Source organism: Crocodylus siamensis, chromosome 4 (assembly GCF_052110815.1).
Source record: "Crocodylus siamensis isolate JL-2025a chromosome 4, ASM5211081v1, whole genome shotgun sequence".
NCBI lineage: Eukaryota > Metazoa > Chordata > Crocodylia > Crocodylidae > Crocodylus > Crocodylus siamensis.
Genome location: NC_143398.1, coordinates 51,270,364 through 51,291,430, shown reverse-complemented (window position 1 = coordinate 51,291,430; position 21,067 = coordinate 51,270,364). Strand labels below are relative to the sequence as shown.

At 45.1% G+C, this 21,067-nt stretch overlaps 1 protein-coding gene and 1 long non-coding RNA gene across 2 annotated transcripts in view; one reads left to right on the top strand and one right to left on the bottom strand.

The window, feature by feature from the left end:
• The window catches only part of ZNF277 (zinc finger protein 277), a 90,814-nt gene extending 79,230 nt beyond the window's left edge, over window positions 1-11,584 (top strand). The window contains exons 8-12 of the mRNA XM_090042284.1: window positions 1,733-1,800; window positions 4,443-4,539; window positions 5,006-5,048; window positions 5,693-5,867; window positions 7,943-11,584. Of these exons, the coding sequence (XP_089898410.1) occupies window positions 1,733-1,800; window positions 4,443-4,539; window positions 5,006-5,048; window positions 5,693-5,867; window positions 7,943-8,126 (567 nt within the window). The 3' untranslated portion in view covers window positions 8,127-11,584. The remainder of the gene's footprint in view (window positions 1-1,732; window positions 1,801-4,442; window positions 4,540-5,005; window positions 5,049-5,692; window positions 5,868-7,942) is intronic.
• Window positions 5,874-21,067, bottom strand: part of LOC149865718 (uncharacterized) — a 132,215-nt gene continuing 117,021 nt past the window's right edge. The window contains exon 4 of the long non-coding RNA XR_016441752.1: window positions 5,874-7,313. This is a non-coding gene — a long non-coding RNA (uncharacterized LOC149865718). The remainder of the gene's footprint in view (window positions 7,314-21,067) is intronic.

Here is a 21,067-nt window from a genome sequence, read left to right as displayed (position 1 = left end):
CCCCGCACTGTAAAAATGGTAGTGGGGCACTGAGCTAAAGCTCATTGAACATGTTTTATTTCAGAGTGCTCCACCACCATTTTTTTCAGCGTAGGGACACTGATGCACGTGACACGGAAGGCTGCTGGAGCACTACACCATGTCAGAGCAGGCTCTCCACATGTCTATTGGAGCCTTATTTTGCCAGGCTTTACAAAAACATGCAGGACAGGAAAAAATAATTCAGCAGATTTTACCCACATCTTCCAAAAAAAAAATGTATGTGCACATATGAGTTTTAGCTCAGGGTGTTAAACTAGCCCAGGAGGGTTTACAGGGCTGGGGGACTACCTCCCATGCAGGGGACAAATTCCGTGGAAGGCAGTGGAGCATGACTTTTGCTGTGTGAAAGGACAACGCAGTCAATGATTAAGGAAAAGTTCCTAGTCATTGCCATTACTGCTGTTAGTAGAGCACCTGAAGGCCAAGGCATACCCTGATAGCTCAGGAGAGCCTGTTAGAAGACTCGCCACAGGGGAAGAGGGCATTTGAGTGTGCTGGGCTTCCCTGAGTGACAGAGCATGATTTTGGGCTTAGCTGGGGACAGCCGCTGTGGTTAGGTCCCCCCTTCCAGGTGTTCCTGCTCCCTGCTTTGTCCTCCTGATGTCCTGGTGCTGTCCCTACCCCCGGAAACCCCTACTTACCCCGCATACTTTGACCCCTGCAACCATACCTGCCCCCATCCCCAGCCTGTTAGCCCTTCCCCTCCAATCCCATTACAGGCCCTCATCCACCACCTCACTCCCATCCCAGCCCTGCAGATCCATCCTGGCCACACTGACCCATTGCCATCCTTGCCTACTTGTAAGGTGAGCAGCTGCTAGGCAGGTAATAGGCAAGACATAAAGTAAGTTTGTGGCTGAGTGGGGAGGAAGGGGGGGGCTACAGAAGCTCAGACACCAGATGGCGCTGTTCTGCTTTGTCTGATACTCAATTCTAAGATCAGCCTCCCCTTGCCCCCCAAGTTGAACTGCGGGGAGGAGGGTGGACACGCATTGTTTTGGAATCCAGGGAGTCCGGTAAATGCATCAGTGGCAGAACTGGCAACAAGCTTTTGGTTACTGGACTACAAATTTTCTCCTGAGTCATACTGCCTTCTTTTAATACTCCGGAGTCAAATCTATACTTCACACTTAATTAAGTATGTCATTTACGAATGGGAAGAGGTATAATCCCTGACTGACAGCTTTACTGGCAAAAGCTCCTAGCACATGCACAGTCATGCTGGCTAAACTATGCTTTTGCTGCCAGGAAAGCTCATTTTGCTCAGAGAGACAGAATCTGCAAACTGGAATGAGCTATCCTGGCAGACATGCAGTTTTGCCAGTAGAAGCTGCAGCCACATGAGCAGCACTTTGCTAGCACCATATCTTGGTACAGCTCTACTGCTGAAATACTGTTGTTGTCAGCTGGGCCTACATGTCACTTTTGAGAGGCATGCATCCGATTTCACACTGCTGCTTTTGCCAGGCAAAATGAGTGGCATACCTGATTGCAGGTGAATAAAACTGTTGATAATAAGAATTATTAAAGCAAAGCTGTATGGATTGCTTAGATACACAAACATCACAAAGTAAATGCAGACTAAGCTGTTGATTTTGGCTTAGGTTGCCTTGCATCTAAATGGGGGTGGGGTCTGTTTTTTCCCAACTGTCACATGTTGAAAAATTACTTCTCTTTTTTGCTTTTTCAGGAATTTGGGAAATCCTGGGAAGAAGTTCAATCAGAGGATGATCGAGACTTGCTAGATAACCCAGAAGAGTAAGTTGTATAGGTGCTACATGCATGCTAGGAGTTAGATGTGGGTGGATGGGGGGGATCTACTGTACATGCTCAGTAGAGACTCTTAAGAGATGCATAATTTAATCAAATCAAGTTCAGTTTTCATCAGGACAAGTCTCATCAAAGACGCTTCTCCTCCGTGTAGGCTACTTGTAAGCAAAATTTCATCTTTCAATCCCCAAGCTGTCATCAACTGCAAAACTCTTCATATTAAAGTTGCCATAATGAAGGCAGAGTATATTTTCCCTTTGTAGTCAAACTGGATTAAATTTGGTTTTGCTCCAATTTAAACTATCAGACACAGTCCAGGCATGAAACATGTCATCCTGAAAAAATTAAAACAACATAAAATTCTGAGGAGTGGAACTTTGGGTTTGGATTGGAAATGATTATTGTTGCTCCCTCTGTGAGCATCCGACCAAATGGGATTGTTACATTTCCCTTCTAGCACCTCTACTTCAAGACTGTGGGGGGCCAAGGTCACAATGGAGGTGGCATGCTTAGTCCTAGAGAAGTAAGACTGGAAATAATTAATGGATAAGAAGCATTCTCTTGCAGCTAAGCACAAAGCGGGGCAAGATGACTTCTGACAATTATTCAAGGGTTTTTTTGTAACTGACTGTCTCCAGTGCCCTATCATCTGAATCCAGGATGACTCTGAATTTAAGATGACCCTCCAATTATGAGTTCTATGCATGGAAAAATGTTAAATTTGCTATCATTTCGCATGTATAGAATCTAATTATTGGAGAGTCATCTTATACTTGTTCCCTACACTGCTACAGCAGAGAAAGCAGTGACAGAGGTGGCAGGTACATGGAAGGGGCAGGTGGTGGTAGAATCTAGCAGCCTATCCCTTGCCTTTCCTTCTGCCTGCCTTTCCAGTGCCTGCACATATAAGCACCTGCCCCTCTTCAGTGCCTGGCCTCTCCTGCTGCTTGCCACCTCTGTCCCCTCACAGCCTCTAGTCAGCCCCCCACTGCCATTTCCCTCCAGCTTCAGTAGGGCTCTGACTCCATTCCAGGCAAAAGGACAGAGCACATGGGTGCTCCAGCCCCAGCCTGGCCATGGAGCAGTTGTTGTAGTGGTAACAGCTCCAGCTGAGCTCCAGAGCTGGAGCCTGTGCTAAAACTGTATTGCCGCTGCTTCTACCAGGCTGGACTCAGGCTGGAGCAACTTTGTGCTCCATGCTGTGGGCTATAGTATGACCAGAGCCCTGCCAAAGCTGGAGCCAGAGCAGTAGAGGGTGGGAATAGTGGTGGGGGAGGTTGAGCAGTGGTTGCAGCTTCAACCCCAACCCTAGGTCAGGGCCGTCCCCGCTTCTGCTTTTTACTCAAACCTGAGATGAGGGGCTTTTTATCTCCATGTTAAATGGGGGAGGGGGACCTTATCTCGGATTCAAGTAAACACAGTACTGTTCACTGCTCTGGCTAGGTGCCCTGGCTAAGTGGGAGTTAGGGCTTGTCTACTAGGGCTGTGCGAACAGCTGTGTTTCAATTCAGTTTCAGATTCAGCTTGGAGGACAGTGATTCATTTCGGTGTTCCGGATTACTGTCCTGTTTTGTTTTGGCCAAATCTGTTTCCTTCCCAAGTTGTCGGGGCAGCACAGAGCAGGCAGCAGCAGCAAGAAGACCACCAGCACAGATCTCTGTTTCCTGCGGAGCCGAGTTGCACAGCAGGGCAGCAGCATACAGCTTTTTCCCTGCAAGCCCAGCCCCAAAACTCCAAAATTTTCCGAAACATTTCAGATGCCTCATTTCATTTTGGATTTGGTGTTTCGGGCACCAAAACAGCCCGAAACATCTCTGAAATAAAACTGCTGCCAACATTTCACACAGCTCTATTGTCTACCCATAGCATTATTCAGGAATAGCCATTAAGCTGTTCCGGACTTAAATGCAGTGATGTAAAGGCTATTATTCTGACAAGAAGCCACATGTTTTTACTCATTTACCCCATCATAAATCCCAATTGCAGGATCGCAGTCTGAACCCAAATAAGTTTCTCCAGATTTATATCTGTGTAAGTGTGCACATCTGCACAAGACATTTACTGCAGAGCTGCCTAATTAGCTCCGCAGTAAGCATGTACACGTGCCGCCCTATTAGGCCACAGGAAATTAATTAACTCCGCTGTAAGTTAATACCTGTAAATACAAGTAGTGTCCTGTGGTGGTGTTCTTTACTGTGCAGCAATGCATATGTAGACACTGATGGGACTGCCTGGGGCACGAGGGTGCTTCAGTGCAGAGGCTGCCTGCCAGCTAGCTCCACTTAAAGCACCATTGTGCCTCAGCCAGCCCCTCTGCAGCATATTGAGCCAGGTTGAAACAGCCCCAGGCTGATAGACTGACCCCCGTGGTCCCCTTCCAGCTGGGGCTGCTTCAGCCCAGGTAAAGTGTGTTGCAGTCCTGGGCACATATGAAGACACGGTGCACAGAGGCAATAAACTCTGTTGTGATATGCTCCAGAGTTTATTCATTTGCATTAATTTCACGTATAGATGTGCCGAGTGAGTGTAAAACTAAGCTTACTCTTTTACACTATCAGTTTAGCTTTCATAAAGAATCTCTTCAAGCCTTTCCCTTCAGCAATTTGTGCCCTTTGTTTCATTAATCCCAGAGACTGGTCTGACTGGGAAGAGCATCCCGTGCATGCTGTTTGTCTATTTTGTGAACAGCAAGTGGACACCACAGAACAATTACATCTCCACATGCAAGTACGACATGTTTAAATAGTATTTGCTTTATTAAGGTGACGTGACGCTTAATAGCGCAGGATTGTAGCAACTTTGAGATCAGATCTTCTGTTGTACTAGAATGCCCTCTTTAGTACAGAACAGAGACATTGCATCTCCAGTGGATGCTCCGCAGAAAATTCAGGGGAGCCACATTTTATAGCAAGGGTGTGACTAATTGTTGTTGGCATGTGTGCAGTTTCTATACATGGCAGAGAGAGAGGTTGCAATAAAATTGTTTTAACTACACTAACTTGCTGACTTAATGCTTTGAATAGCAAAGCACTTTTAAACTGAAACCTGGATTCTAAACAAAGAATGATATTTAAAATCACGACATACAAAAGACTTGGTAAACTCAAAATTAGTGGATTTTATTATATCTGTAAAAAGTTGAGCTGCTTTTAGTCTGGCATACTAGAAATAATAAGCCTTTTCTTTTTGTCAGGAAGCACATGGATTTGACCTTCTTAAAATAAAATCAGAGAATGGTAAGTAAGAGTTGCTGTAATTGTCAGAATCTGCCTTAGTTTGGGGAAAACCACATTTTAAGGATACTGGAAAACCGGTCAGATTTAATCTTTTTCAGATATTTTTAACTTCTTCATTATGAAAACACTACCTCTGCCAGCTGACAAAGGACAGCCAAGCCCTTTTTGTTTGCTCCTTTTTTTGGAACATTGCTCCAGCCTAAGATATATTCAATATTCTCTTTTGAAATGTTGGGTTCTTTCATGGAACAGTTTCTGCAAATCTCTTGTTTTGAGAGCACATGCCTTGACCCAATCATCCCATGGTCATTATTCCAAAAAAAGAAAAAGGCAATTCAGATCTCCTTTCAACTTGGAGGTAACATGGGAGCATGATGCAGACTGTGTCCTGGGCCACATTTGGCTATTGTTTGTTTTCCAATATGCTGTGAAGGGAAACAAATCATCCATCATTATTCAGCTGTATCAGTGGCCAAATTCACTTCAGCTGGAAGAAGAAATACTGAGAGAGATTTACAGAATTACAATACCCAGACCATATATATCTTCAGGGGAAGGTTAGCAGCCTTGACCCACTTCTTTATTTAGAAGCGCTTTGTTGATATTTGTTTTTTTTGAAGTGGTTGGTTTCTGCTGTTCGCCAGGTTTAAAGTTTTATCAGCAAGTGAAGTTGGTGAACTTCATCAGAAGGGAAATCCACCAGAGTCGCTGCTACAGTTGCCAGGAGAAATTTCAATCTAAGATTGAATTAATAAGCCATATGGAAGAGACCAAACACATTGCATTCCTGCCAGCCACATCTACGTGGGATCAGCCTCAGTAAGTGCTGACTTGTTTTTTCCTCCTGCATTTGTCATCATGGGGTAATTTGTCTTCATATCAGTATACATGGGCAGATCCAGGATTTTGTAAAGGTGGGGGTGCATGAGCAGTGATGTGGCTGCAGGGGTGGCTACAGCCCACTCCAACCTCTCTCTATTTCCACACTGGGTGAGTCGACTACACCGTGAGAGCAGTAGGTGGGGACTTTTTGTATAGTTCCAAAGCAGGTGTGAGTCTTCAAGGTCACTCTTACCCTGCTCCAGGCTGCATAGGAAGCTGGGCTCAGCTGGGGATGTTAGCAGCACTAGTGGCTGGTAGGTTCGCCTGCCCCTGGTCTGGCAGAGAACATCCCCTGGGGGCATCTATATGTGCCATTATGGCACAGTGCTAACCTTGGGAGCAAACTGTACTGGCATATATAATGATGTCTTAATGGCATAGGCAGATGCTATGCCCAGGACCACAGCAGTTTGAGTTATGACAGAGCAGCCGCAGGCTGACAGGTCCAGGGGTTCAGCCCAGACTCCAGGAGGGCAGCGCTGGGATACGAGAATGCCCCAGTGTGCAGTCCTGTGGCTAGGCAGCAGGCAGAGGTCTGGCCCCCTGCTGCCTCGGCTAACCAGGTGCAGTGTATTTTCACTGCTGTGTCCCACGAAGTTGGACAGTACTCATGGCAGTATAATCTGATGTTCCATTCTGTGCTAATGACAGAGTACCCAAAACTACCTGACGTTCCGTTAGACCCAGGTGATGGTAGATGTATGATCCCGAAGCTTATACAATTCCCCAGTGTCTGTAATCGGAAAGGTTGGAGAGAGTGCTCTCCCAGACACCGCAACACTATGGTTTGTGATGTTCCACAGATCCTAGATGCACGGAGAAGGAATGGCTCCTGACACTGAAGCACTTGCTCTATTCTCTGTACAGCTCTTATAAGATGTACTAACAGCTTGACTTTTCCAACACTCTGTTCCACTTCATGCTTGTAACTCCCATCCCAGGCATCCAGTAGGTTCAGCCACCCAGAAGCCTGCTTTAAAAAAAAAACCTTAATTGCACAGGGGCTCAATTGTGCACTGTAGTGTTCTGGACTATTACTTTGGTGCTGTTTTATGAAGGTAGCTCCCATCTCTCTTGGCCTGATTGTGGTGAGGAACAGTTAAAAGCAAACAGGAGAGAAATCTACAGTGCTGTTTTTCACAGACAGCAGCAAACAGTAACCACAGCCTGTATCTTCAGCCACGAGGTGGGATATGAACAGGAGAAAAAAATCTTAAGTAATTTCAGGTGAGGGCTGAAAAAGAGTTGAGGGTGTAACCACCTTTAAAATCATAACACAAGGAAACACACTGCTAAAGCAGCTAACTTAATCTTCTCTGAAGACTCCTTCAGGTAAATGTGGCACATCTTGTAGAAATCTTCGTTATGAGGGCTGGTCTTACCCTGAGGGAACAGTAAAAATCCTGAAAGAATTGTGCAGTATTTAAGTATTTGGGGATGCGGGGGGTCTACATAATACACACAACCCCCAAATCCTATTATTATTACGTAGAATCAAACTGAATCGAATCACAGCGATCATTCACAGTCGGTCACGCTTTTGGCCAAGTGAGCTGAAGCCATACATTCACATTGTTGGCATTCCTGTTTGTCAGCAACACAGTAACTTTTGGAATGCTGCATCTGATCAATTCTAAACTTTCATGGAACGCAAGGAATCGGTGGGCAGAATACTAACGATTCCCTGCAAAAATCAAAAAACCACCTCCCAAAAATAAAAGCCAGAATTCCACTAAAACCCAGGCTTCCAGAGTGTTTATTCGATACCTCAAGCAAAAAACATTCTCCCACACTCTCTCCTAGTTCCTGTACACCACAGGCAACGGTTTACTAGAGGGTCAAACACTTAACAGCTGCGCTCCCTCCCACCAACTAAGACTAGTTCTTCCCCCGGCCCAGCCAGGCCTCTATTCATTCTAAGAAAAGTTTGTCTGAGCTCTGTGTGTGAGCTATCTGAACAACAAAGCACATGACTCTGTTAATATTATCTTCTTAAATATTCTTGCTTTCAGGTATTATTTTCCTACCTATGAAAATGACACACTTCTGTGTGCATTGTCAGACAGTGAAGATGAACTGACAGCTGAGAACCAAAAAGAAGAAATCCCTGTCATTAGTGAAGATATTTCCAGCCTGAAGGCTCTGAAACAGAGTAGCATTTTAAACCAGCTGCTGTGTGAAGAGAACAGCAATTAAGGGAAGCTTTGACATTGAGAGAGACATTTACTAATCTGCAGGCATTTTACCTGCAAGGCAAAAATCATTGGATTTCACCTAACATACTAGTGCAATTTAACTCATGACAGGTACAGACTGATTTTTAAACAAATGGGAATATCAAATAAATAAAAATTACATGTAAACCTATACTTTTTTTCTTGATTGTTGTTACTTTGCTTTTAAATTTGTGTGGTATTTATCCATTTAGGTCTCAGTAGCCTATTTTCATGTTTTTGTATGTAGTTTTCCTTTTCTTTGTGAACATCTATCACAACTGTTTTATTTTAAACTAGACATGGACCCCTGAGACAACCCAGCTTGTTATATGAAAGACTGAATTCTCTTATTCTCTTGTATATGGCTGCTGGAAACCAGATGGAAAGCAACTTGACTTCAGTATGTATTCTAGTCTTTCAAATGGATTCCCAGATTTTAACTTTAAGCCTTGAAAATGAACACAAACCCATATCTCCCTAATCTGTATTCCTCCTACATCTTATTGGCCCTTTGCAATCTTGGGCTTTGAATCTAACAGCTGTCCTACATAAGAAGACACCTGTGCCTGCCCCAGCAGCTTTAATAGGGTTTTATTTGGCCCTGTCATCTGCTAATGTGTGGCATTTGGCAGAATGAGAGCCTCAGTGTAAACCTGTAACGAATGCTATCTTATTTGTTCCTAGGACTCTGAAGAATTAAAAGTATTAAACTCTTCAGTCTGAGCTGAGTTACTGAGTTTTGTAGCTGGGAGCTATGACAGACTTGCACCCATCCTCTAGATCTGAGCACCAGGGATGAACAGTGCAATACATTCAGGTGTGCCAATGGTACTTTGTGGATTGAAGAATCTAGCCAAAACAAGCTTTAAAAGATTTTCCATAATTGAAGTTATCTAGTTTTATGGACTTTTTTATTTAGTTATTTTTAAATGGAAATGGAGTCCCTCTGGATCAGTTTTAGCATAATTTGTAAATGCTATTTAAATTCTTCAATTACAAATTTACTACTAGCTTATGGTAATTATGACTATACAGCTTTTTCAGTTGTCTGAAAATGAATTAGTGCAACTACAGCAACATGCAAATCACACTGAGTATTACAAAGGCAAAGTCTATTACATACAAGGCACCTAAAATTTAATCATCGCAGAAGTGGGGAGTAATCCCCACTCACTTTTTGCCAAATAACATAGTGTTTAGGAAGCATGCATAGGGAACTGAGAGAACCAATGCTGTTTATGAATTTTATGCAGTCATTATTAAATGCATAAGTCAGTGGTTCCCAACCTTTTTAGATTTAAGGCCCCACTCATTAGACTCCATGCACATCAGTGCGGAGGCGGCAGAGGAAATGGCCAGCACAGCATTTTTTGACTAACAGAAACAATAGAACAATTCTGTTGCAAGGAACTCAGAAAGAACACATAAAGTCAAGAACGTTTTGACATGTTTGAAGTCTCTGGGTTTACCTTGTGAATCGTGTATAGTTATTCGCATACCTAACAGTGCTAAGACTGCACCCTTAAAAAGATCTCATGACACCCTGGTTGAGAATCACTATCATGTGTAGTCCTAGGGGCCAGAGTCCAGGACAGACTGCCTCCCAAATTATTACTTGTCTGTTGTACTACAGAATCTGGTTCTTTCTTCCTTGTTCTTCTGGCCTCACAAATATTACACTCGGGGCTTCCTAGTGGGGAAGCTTCAACAGGAGGGTTAGAGGACATCCTCAGTCTTCCCTGGCCCATTGCCTGGTAGTTAGGACACTTTTCTGGGAAGTGAGAGAAGTGTATTCAAATATTCTTTGGATGAATTGGACCTAGAACCTAGTCGTCCAACTTCATAAGCAAGAAGGCTGTTGAGCAAAATGGTTCTTGCTATAAATTAACAGAAAATTTTAATTTGGGCCACTAGGGGCATGTCTACATGTGCCTTTAATGCACCTGAATTTCCTGCACAGAAAATTGAGGCATGTTAAACTGGGCCCCTACACAAGTCTGAATGTGCACCTGTTGAAAATAAATTTGCTCCCAATGGGAGCAGTTCAGTTTAGGGCTGCTCCTGCCAGGGGGAGCTCCAGGCTTCCCCAGGTACCAGCTCCAGGCTGGCAGGGGGCACAGGATGAGGGAGAGCTGTCCCGACTGCCAGGCTGCTGCCTCCTAGCCCTGTGGAGATAGGGATGGTTCCCAATCTCCATATGGCTGGGAGAGCTGTCCCACCTGCCAGGCAACTGCTTTCCCAACTTGTGGAGATTGGGACAGTTCCTGATGTTCATGGGACTGGGAGGCTGCATCCCACCGAGCCGGAGCAGCTCTTCTTGCCTGCTGTGGTCCCTGGCTAGTGCCTAGGCTGACCAGGAGCAATTTGCTCCCTGTTGGTGTCTACATGTGCACTTCAGTGGATTGGTTTAATGTGCCAATTTCTAATACCTGTTTTCTACAGGTACTAGAAAACAGCATGTTAAACTAATCTACTGTGCAGTAATTACTCTGCACATGTAAATTAGTCTAATGTGCAATAAGTTGTCTTGTGTGGACCCTAGGAGTAGCTTAAAAGCCACCTGACCCTAGAAAAAGGTTTCAAGATTAAAGTCCGAACTCATACTCTTCTTCTGTGCTTATTATATGCCTATATATTGTCCTGGCTGCTGGGAATCTGAGATGATTTCATGAGAGAAAGAAGATTCAGTATGCTACTTTGAAGAGGATGTAAAAAATGAGTGGGATATTCTGTTCGAGAATAGCTTTGGGGGAGAAGGAAGAATATCAACCTCCTTGTCCCCTCTTTCTGTTTCTTCTGCTTTATGTTTTCTTTAGGGTGTCCCTCTCCAAATGGCTTCTCCTCTGCCTCCCCAAGAGAAGTAATTCCATCACCAGCTTTTTCAATCACACATTCAGTCTGAAGTGAGAATCAGAGTTGGTGGGTTTTACATTAATGATAAGTGTGTGTTAAGGCAATAGAAAACCCAGCAGGAGACCATAGCTAAATCAGCAGCATCTGAATGTGTTTTATAGCAAAGTCTATCTCAAATGAACATATTAAGGAAAAGATGAGAATCTTATTGAAATATCTTGAAGTGAAATTGCAAACACATCCTCCTCATTAGGAGGAATTTGACATAGTCACACAGCTCAATACAAAACAAAATCAGCAACATTTAGTTTAGGGGGAAACTATATGGCTGTCTTTCATGATTTGGGTAGAAATTTGAAATGGCAAGTTGTTTGTATAGAATTATAAAGTATACTTTAAGAAGCTTTTTTTCTGGATTAGGGCTGTTTTGTGAATAGAGAGGGAAAAGGACATTTGACCACTGGTGAATTCTTTATTTTAACTTTTCTCAACTTACAAGAAGTATGACGTTCTCCTGTGAGACATCAGCCTGGAACTGTAGGCATGACTTCATACTTCAAAAATAAACACAATGTGGACAACAAAGTGTGTTTTGCAATGTAATCGCTCACTAAATTCTTACAGAGATGGGTTTTTGAGGGACCAAAAGAAAACCAGCACGGTGTAATGGCAGAGTGGCAAAGGCAATAAATAGAAAAAAGGCTTCTTTCAAAAGGTGGAAGTCGCATCCTAATGAGAAAAATAAAAAAGAGCACAAACTCTGGCAAATCAAATGTAAAACTGCAATAAGACAAGCTAAGAAAGAATTTGAGGAGGAACTTGCTAGAGACATAAAGAAATATTTTTTATTGTTAGCTTTTAAGTATATTAGGAGCCTAAGACCTGCAAGGAGTCAGTTGGACCTTTGGATAATTGGGGTATACAAGGAGTACTAAGGGATGAAAGGATAACAGGGTCATTGCTAAGAAATTAAATGCGTTATTTGCATCTGTCTTCTCTGAAGGGTATTAGGGAGATTCCCTCATCAGATCCATTCCTTTCTAGGGACAAGTCTGTGGAGCTGACCTAAACTGAGGTTTCAATAGATGAGGTCATAGAGGAAATTGATAATTAAACAGTAGCAAATCAGCAGGACCTAATGGCATTCACTCTAGGATCCTGAAGGCACTCAGATTGGAAACTGCCTAACTCCTAATGATAGTATGCACGGCAGTTTTTGTCATTAAAACCAGCCTCAGTATCAGAGGATTGGAGGGTTACCAGCGTGGTTCCAAATTTTAGAAAGAGCTTTAGAGGGGACTTGGGGAACTCTCTTCAGTAATCCCTCATAGTCAGGGATGATTGTCTTCCATGATTGCCTTATCTGGGCGTTTGAAGATGGCTGATGAGGCTGATCTGGGATCAGTGGATTTTTACAACTGGGCCATGTGTTTCCATGTGGGATGGGTGGCTCCAGATCCTTGATTCAGTCCATGAAATGCTGGTTTCTTCCACCCCCTGTTTCCATCTCCTGTTGTTGTCATAAGGTTTCAAAGTATTGATTTCCTTGCAGCAGACTCTTCCTCCATTTGGGGCGGTGTTGCAAATGCAAATAATGTTGAATTTGTTCAGGTTGGCTTTAAGGATGTCCTTGAACTGGTCTCTGCCTTCCTCTTGAGCATATGCTTCGACTGAGCTGGGAGAGTAAAATTTGCTTTAGGAGTCTGGAGTTGGACATCTCGATTATGTGGCTGGCCCAGGAAAGTTGATGTTGGATGATCATTGCCTTGATTCTCGTGGTGTTTGCTTGTGAGAGGATGCTAATATGGGTGCGTCCGTCTTCCCACGGGATTTGTAGGATCTTCCACAGTCAGCGTTGATGGTACTTCTCCATTGACTTGAGGTGTTTCCTATATGCTGTCCACATCTCCACTCCATACAGTTAGGTGGGGATCACAACTGCTTGATAAACCCTAAGCTTGGTTTCGGAGCTGATGTCATGATCTTTGAACACCCATTTCCTTGAGCATTCAAAGGCTGCACTTGCACATTTAAGGCAATGTTGGATTTCTTTGTTAACATCCGCCTTCTGTGAGAGGTGGCTTCCAAGGTACAGGAAATACTCTATTTCACCTGTTCCTGGAAAACTGGTAGGAACAGTAATAAAAAATAAAAGCATTGTTCAGCTCATGAATGAACATGACTTGCCAGGGAGGAATCAGTGTGGTTTAGTCAAAGAGAAATCATGCCTTGCCAACATAGTAGAGTTATTTAATGGTGTTAATAGGCAGGTGGATTAGGGTGATCCAGTTGACATACAGTATCTGGACTTCAAAAAGGTTATGACAGAATCCCCCATCGGAGGCTCTTAATTAAGTTATGTAGTCCTGGGGTTACAGGGAACGTCCCATCATGGATTAGAAATTGGTTTAAAGATAAAAAAACAAAGACTGAATGTAAGTGGTCAGTTTTCAAGATGTAAGCAGCAGGGTGTTGGGACTAGTACTGTTAACTTATTCATAAATGATCTGGAAAAGGGGATGAGTTGGAAAGTGACCAAATTTGTAGATGACAAAATTATTCAGTGGTAAAGACCAGTGCAGACTGAGGAACTGCAGAATGATCTGACACCACTGAGGGAATGGCAGATGAAATTCAATGAAGATAAATGTAAAGGGATAGACCTGGGCAAAAATAACCCAAGCTATACCTACAGTATAATTAGCTCTAGTTTAGCTGTTACCACACAGGAAATAGATTTGGGAGCCATTGTGGACTGTTGGCTAAAAACATCAGTTCAATCCTCAGCTGCCATCAAAAAGTCGAATAAAATGTTAGGAATTGTTAAGGGAATTGTAAACAAAGCAAAAAGTATCATTATCTCCCTTTATAAATCCATGTTGAGTACACACTTCAAATATTGTGCCCAGTTTTGGTCCCCACGCCTCAAGAAGAACTTAAAGAACTTGAAAAGGTAACAATGATGGTATGGAGGGGCTTCCATTTGAGGAGAGACTGAAGAGAACCAGGCCTATTCAGTTTAGGAAAGAGACACTTAAGGGGGGGGACATGATAAGGGTTGCCAGAATACTACATGGCAAAGAGAAAGTAAATAGGAATTTATTATTTACCATCTCTCACACTACAAGAACTAAGGGCCATAAAATGAAACTAGTAGGTAGTAAGTTTAAAATTAACAAAAGGAAGTTCATTTTTACACAGTGTATAATTAAAGTGTAAAACTAATTGCCACAAGATATTATGAAAACTGAAAGTTTAACCAGATGTAAAAAGGGAATGGACAAATTCTTGGAGGAAAGGTACACTGATAGCTATCGAGCATGGGAGTTAGGAATACAGCCCTTGAAACGGAACTTCCTAGATCTTAAATGTTGGAGGCTGCAAGAGGGAGAGGAATACGGGAAAAACCCTAGTCATACCTTGTTCATTCTCCCTTTTAGCATCCCCTCCCTCTCTGCCACTGTGTGACATGGGGAACTTGGCAAGATAGACCTATGGTCTGACTCAGTAAATTGCATTTCTTTTGTTTTTATTGTTAGGGTAGCTTGTCATATTTTATGCTTTAAAGTTGCACCTGTTTATAGAGTGGTGAATTATAGCATTGTTTAAAGTTTTCTTTATAATCAGCCTAAAGTTTTGTATAGCCTCATTGGGCGCGACCACACCAGCATGCACGTGCCTCTTGCCCCGCCTCAAACCTCTTTGAGGTGGGGCAACAGGCATGTTAGAGAACAAAAAAATGTTCCCCGCGCTCCAAGTTTGGATATTCCTTTTTTTTTGGTTCTTTTTCTGGTTGTTGTTTTTTAAGTGATGGTGCCTGGGGTAGTGGGGATAGCCTTGGGGGCTGGGGGCGCTGGGTAGGGCAGCCATTAGGGAGGCTGCAGCAACTGGTGGGGGATGGGGCCAGATGCAGCAGCAATCAGGGGGCTGGGGTAGGGCATGTGAGCCTTGCGGGGGGGTGGTAGCCTCTGCGGGGGCCATTTGGCTTCTGTTGGGAAGCCATACCCTTTATGTGAAGGATGAACCCCCTGTTGGGCTGAATCCTCTGTTGGGGGGCCAAACCCTTTGTGTGGGGGATGAACCCCCTGTTGGGGGGTGCAGCCCTTGTGTGGGGGCTGAACCCTCTGTTGGGGGGCCGAACCCTTTGTGTAGGGGCTGAGTCCCCAGTTGGGGGGCCGTAGCCCTTGTGTGAGGGACCAACCCCTTGTGTGGGCCATCGCCCTGTGGGAGGGCAGCAAAATAAGTATTCATGAAACCTGTATTTAGAGTTCACTTTATTATTATGATAAGAGACTTGCTTTAACAGCTGGCTCCAGGAGCAGCGAGAGACGCACAGGTGAAAGCCCGCTGCACCCCCACTCCCCCGAAGCCCCCCAGAGACCCTCCCAGCAGCCACAGAGCCCCCCGCCAACCCCCAGAACAGCCGGAAGTAAGCAGAGCCCATGGTGGGAGAGGGTTAACCCCTAGAGAGTGGGAGGAGGTGGCTGAGTGGGAGCTGGGCCAGGTCTCACCCAGCCCTCCAGGGAGCCACGCAAACAGGCGCACTTGTCTGCCTGCACATGAGTTAGCACAGGGTTTGCACAGGAGGGCCCAAGGCCCTGCCTGCGAGTCCCCTAGGGTAGACAGTCACAGCCATACCCCCGGCCGGGTCATGGGGTGCTACAGGGATTTGGGAGCAGGGCTAAAGGGTCTGGGGGCACAGGTGGTGTTCTCTTCAATCCTCCCAGTCTCGGGCTATGGGCTGAGGAGGGAGAGGAGGATCCACGCAGTCAACCAAAGACTGCAGTGCTGGTGTCATTGGGAAGGCTTTGGCTTCCATGACCACACCCCGCTCTTTGGCAAGAGAGGCAGCAAGCTGCTGGAAAGAGATGGCCTCCACCTCTCTCCCCTGGGGAGGAGGCTCTTCTCAGCCAGACTGGCTGACCTGCTCCACCGGGCTTTAAACTAAGCCCATTGGGGGACAGGGGCACTACCACCACTGCTGGCCCATTGAGCAACCCTTGCAAAGCCAGCAGGCCAAGGCACTTAAGGGAGCCCCCCCTGCCCCAGCCCTGGCACAATCTGTGGGCAAAGCAAGAGCCCCCAAGGGGACACTTGCCTGCCTGTACACAAATGCCAGGAGCTTGGGGAATAAGCAGGAGGAATTCATCCTCCTGCTTAATGCTAATAATTACAATGTCATAGGGATGATGCAGACCTGGTGGGACTCCACCCATGACTGGACCATGGGTATAGATGGCTATACCTTGTACAGGAGGGATCAAGTAGATAAAAGGGGCAGGGGTGTAGCTGTCTATGTTAAGGAAAGCTAAGCATCCCTGCAAGCTGATGTTGGCGACCAGGGTGGATGACTGGAGACTCTCTGGGTTAAAATCCGTGGGGAACACGGCACAGGGGACACAATGGTGGGAGGCTACTACAGACCTCCCACCCAAAGTCAAGAGCTTGACCAGGAGTTCGCCTGGGAACTGGCTGAGGCTGCATGCTCCAGGACCTTGGTTGTCATGGGTGACTTCAATTACTCAGCCATCTCATGGGAGGATCACTCAGCGAAATCTGAGTGGACACAAAGCTTCCTATCACGCATGGATGACCTCTACCTGACTCAAGAATTCTACGGGCCAATGAGAGGTAAAGCGCTGCTTGACCTGGTACTGGCTACTGGGGATGACTTAATCAGCGACCTAGTGATCGATGGGAAGCTGGGCGACAGCGACCACGAGCTGATCACCTTCACCATTCGCCGTAAAGCTGGCAAGTCAGTCAGCAACATGTAAGTCCTTGACTTCAGGAAAGCTGACTTTGACAAGCTCAGGAGGCTTGTCAGTGAGGCCCTAAGGGACCACGACCCCAGGGGGAGGGGAGTTCAGGAAGAGTGGTTGTTCAAGGGAGCAATCAATGCACAAGTTAATTCTATTCCATCTCGGAGGAAAGGCAGCAAGAGGGCACAGCAGCCCCCGTGGCTTTCCAGGGATCTAGCAGACCTCCTAAGGCTAAAAAGAAAGGCCTACAAAGGATGGAGGATGGGATTCACCTCCAAGGAGGATTATTCTGCACTGGTCCAGTCCTGCAGGGGGAAAACCAGGAAAGCCAAGGCTATAACAGAACTCCAACTAGCTTCAAGCATCAAGGACAATAAAAAGTCCTTTTTCAGATATGTGGGGAGCTGAAGGAAAAGCAAGGGCAACATTGGACCTCTGCTGAACCAGATGGGACAGCTGACAACTGACGCCTAGGAAAAAGCCAACCTATTAAATGGGTACTTTGCGTCGGTCTTTCATCAGTCCCATGGGATGCCCATGCCAACCACAAGACAGGAAGGTCCAGGTGAGGGAGGTCCCCTGCCCTCCATAAATGCCAACTTTGTGAAGGAACACCTTGAGAAGCTGGATACCTTCAAGTCAGCCGGCCCAGACAATATACACTCCAGGGTACTCAAGGTGCTGGCTAGCATCATAGCCCAGTCTCTGGCACGGATTTTTGAAAATCCTGGTGCTCTGGTGTAGTGCCCGAAGACTGGAAGAAGGCCAATGTGGCGCCTATCTTCAAGAAAGGGAGGAAAGTGGATCCAGCTAACTAGACCCTTCAGCCCTTCAGGGAAGGTCATATAAAAGTTTATTAAAGAAGCCATCTTTAATGGACTGGCAGATGCCAACATCCTGAGGGATAGCCAGCATGGGTTTCTTGCGGATAAGTCTTGCTTGACCAATCTTCCTTCTACGACCAGGTGACCTATCACCTGGACAAGGGAGAAGAGATTGATGTCATATATCTTGACTTCAAAAAAGCCTTCGATCTGGTATCCCATGATCACCTCTTGGTGAAACTGGCCAATTGTGGCCTTGGGTCCACCATGATCCATTGGCTGGAGAACTCCGTGGTTGGACCAAGAGGGTGGTAACTGACAGAAGTTAATTGTCATGGTGGCCCGTGACCAGTAGGGTCCTCCAAGGCTCTGTCCTTGGACCCATATTGTTCAACATCTTCATTAATGATGTGGACACTGGAGTCAGAAGTGGACTTGTCAAGTTTGCTGATGACACCAAACTTCGGGGTAAAGCATCCACACCAAAAGAAGGAGGGTGATCCAGGCTGACCTAGACAGGCTCAGCAAACAGGCAGATGAAACCCTGATGGTGTTTAATGGTGAAAAATGCAAGGTTCTGCACCTTGCGGGGGGTACCTGTGGCATCCTTATAGGCTCAGCAGTGTTACGCTGGCTAGCACTATGGAAGAAAGAGACTTGGGGTTCATCATTGACCACAAGATGAACATGAGCCTGCAATGGGATGCTGCAGCTAGTAAAGCGAGCAAAACGCTGGCTTGCATCCATAGATGCTTCTCGAGCAAATCCCAAGACATCATTCTCCCCTTGTACTCGGCCTTGGTGAGGCCGTAGCTGGAGTACTGCATCCATTTTTGAGCTCCACAATTCAAAAAGGATGTGGAGAAGCTTGAGAGAGTCCAGAGAAGAGCCACACGCATGATCAGAGGTCAGGAAAACTGACCTTACAATGACAGGCTGAGAGCCATGGGACTCTTTAGCCTGAAAAAGTGCAAGCTCGGGTGATCCGATGGCCACCTATAAGTTTATCAGGGGTGACCACCGGTATCTGGGGGAACTTTTGTTCGCCAGAGCACCCCAAGGTATGACGAGGTTGAACAGTTATAAACTACTGCAAGACCATTTCAGGCTGGACACGAGAGAGAATTTCTTTACTGTCTGAGCCCCCAAGGCCTGGAACAGTCTGCCATCAGAGGTGGTTCAAGCACCTACACTAAACCTCTTCAAGAGTAAATTGAATGCTTATCTTGCTGGGATCCTATGACCCCAGCTGACTTCCTTCCCTTTGGGTGGGGGGCTGGACTTGATGATCTTCTGAGGTCCCTTCCAACCCTAAAGTCTATGAAATCTATGAAACACTGTAGATATATCAATAAAACATTGCCCAACTGATCACTGTCTCTGTCTCACTGTCTCTCTCTTTATAGTGGTCTTTTGTTTTACTTGTGGAAGAACATGGATTTGGGGGTATTTTATACTCAGAACTGGCACCTTGTACCCATTTGGCTGTGGCTAACCTCCTGGCCAAATGGGGCCAGAAGGACATATTTTGACAGTTCAAAATAGGGCACCACACCCAGAACATCTTCCGGGCAATAGCTGCCCAGATGGCCAGGCAGGGGGCACAAATGGCAGTACTGCCACACAAAGGCCAACCCTGCAACCGCAGTCCATTGGCAGTTGGCACAGACGGGTAGATGCCTCTACTGGCTGTGCAGTCCTCATCCAAGTCTGGCAGGTGCACAGCAGGTCACAGACGGGCAGCAGCCCCCACTGCCAGACTGCTGCAGTGGGTAGAGGGTGTAGGGAACTCTCAGGGCTGCTTCAGCAGTCCAGCTGGCACAAGGGGTAGTGTCCCCAGGTACCAATTGGCTGGGCCCCAGGAGCTGCAGAGAGCGAGTAACCCCAAGCTTCTTGCCAGGGCAGCTTTTTGTATGGATGAGGCCAGGACAGGACAGCTTTTTATACTGCTGGGGACAGCACAGGTGCTGGCCCTGGGCTCTAGCTCCCCCGGCTGAAGATCCAGGAGGAGCCAGGCAGGGTTGTTTTGCCCCAAGTGGGACAGTTTGCTTCACAACAAAGTGCATGTCCAAGCATGTGCGCTGAGGCAAAAAGCCCTGGCTCAAATTTGCACTGCTTCTATTTGAGTCGCTGCAAGCGCATGTGCTTGCATGTGTGGACATGCCCATTGTTATCTAAACTTTTCATTTTGCTGATGTTTGCTATATCAGCTGGCCTTGTTTCTTGCAAGCAGTTTACGGTCTTGAGTTTGCTCACAGGATATTTCTTTCCTTTTTCTATCGCTGTGAGAAGTTTTTCTAACACAACATAGTAATAGTTTTGTTACTAGCTCAAATTAACTGCACTTGGCACTAACCAGCTGAATCAGAGGGATGAAATGATTGGATATGTTAATGAGAGGTGATAAAGGAGACCAGCAGACAATGCTTAAACTAACACACTGGAAAAAGGCCAAATTAAGAGGTGTGCTCGTAATAGAGATGTTGAACAAAGGAATATTCTGACAGGATGAAGTATGAACAATATGCTGACTGCAGAAAGACCAATCCAAAAGCAAGAAGTCATCAAAGGAGTCAAGTTAAAGAAAAGTATAAAAGGGGAAAGCAAGCAAGTTAAGTGTTGTCATCGTCATCATCATCATCATTTACATCATGAATCCAATTTTCAACACTTGTCTGGATCATCCCAGCCAACGATGCTCCCTTTGCTTCAGGAACTGAGTGGTCATCTTTTCTGTGAGGCAAAGTAACATCTGGGATCGGGTGAGATCATTATACTAAGTGTTTTTTTTCTCTCTGAATATAGAAACTACTGAGATAATACTTAACTAATAAAGTTAGACTTTGATTTTAGGACACTGAGTTGTCTGTGTTCATATTTTGTGTTCCATTTAAGGGTTAATTGTGCTTTAACTACCCCTAAACACTATCTGCTGGTCAGCGGTGCGAAGTTATATTGCATTTCTTTTGTTCTTATGGTTTAGACTAAAAAATGAACATTAAGACATTTTTGGTGAATTTTCCACTAATTTAATATTTTTACTGAATACCATCATGAATCGGGGAACTTAGGAAAAGTTATAGTAGCAGAGGGGAAAATTAGACTTATCTATAGGGGACCAGCTATATTTCTCTTGCCCGTTTTGCCAACTTTGTTAGTTATATTTCTTGACTTCCTTTCACAAGCAAATTCTGTGCAGATTGAATCTAATTTTAGGAGTTAATATTTGATAATCATTTAATTTAAGTAAGATTACTCACTTTATTTCCTGTGTTTTACTTGGCACGTTTCTCATCAGTTTCCTAATATGTATGATTTTATTCTAATTGGGTCTGAACAGATCTTGAAAAATTTAAATTAGCTAGAACTTTAGAACTACCTTAAAATTCTCAACACAGACTTATCAGTTAACATTTAACAGAGTGACCATGACATCTGGAAACTGAATAAAACCTCTGATGGAAGAAACCGACCTTTTTCAG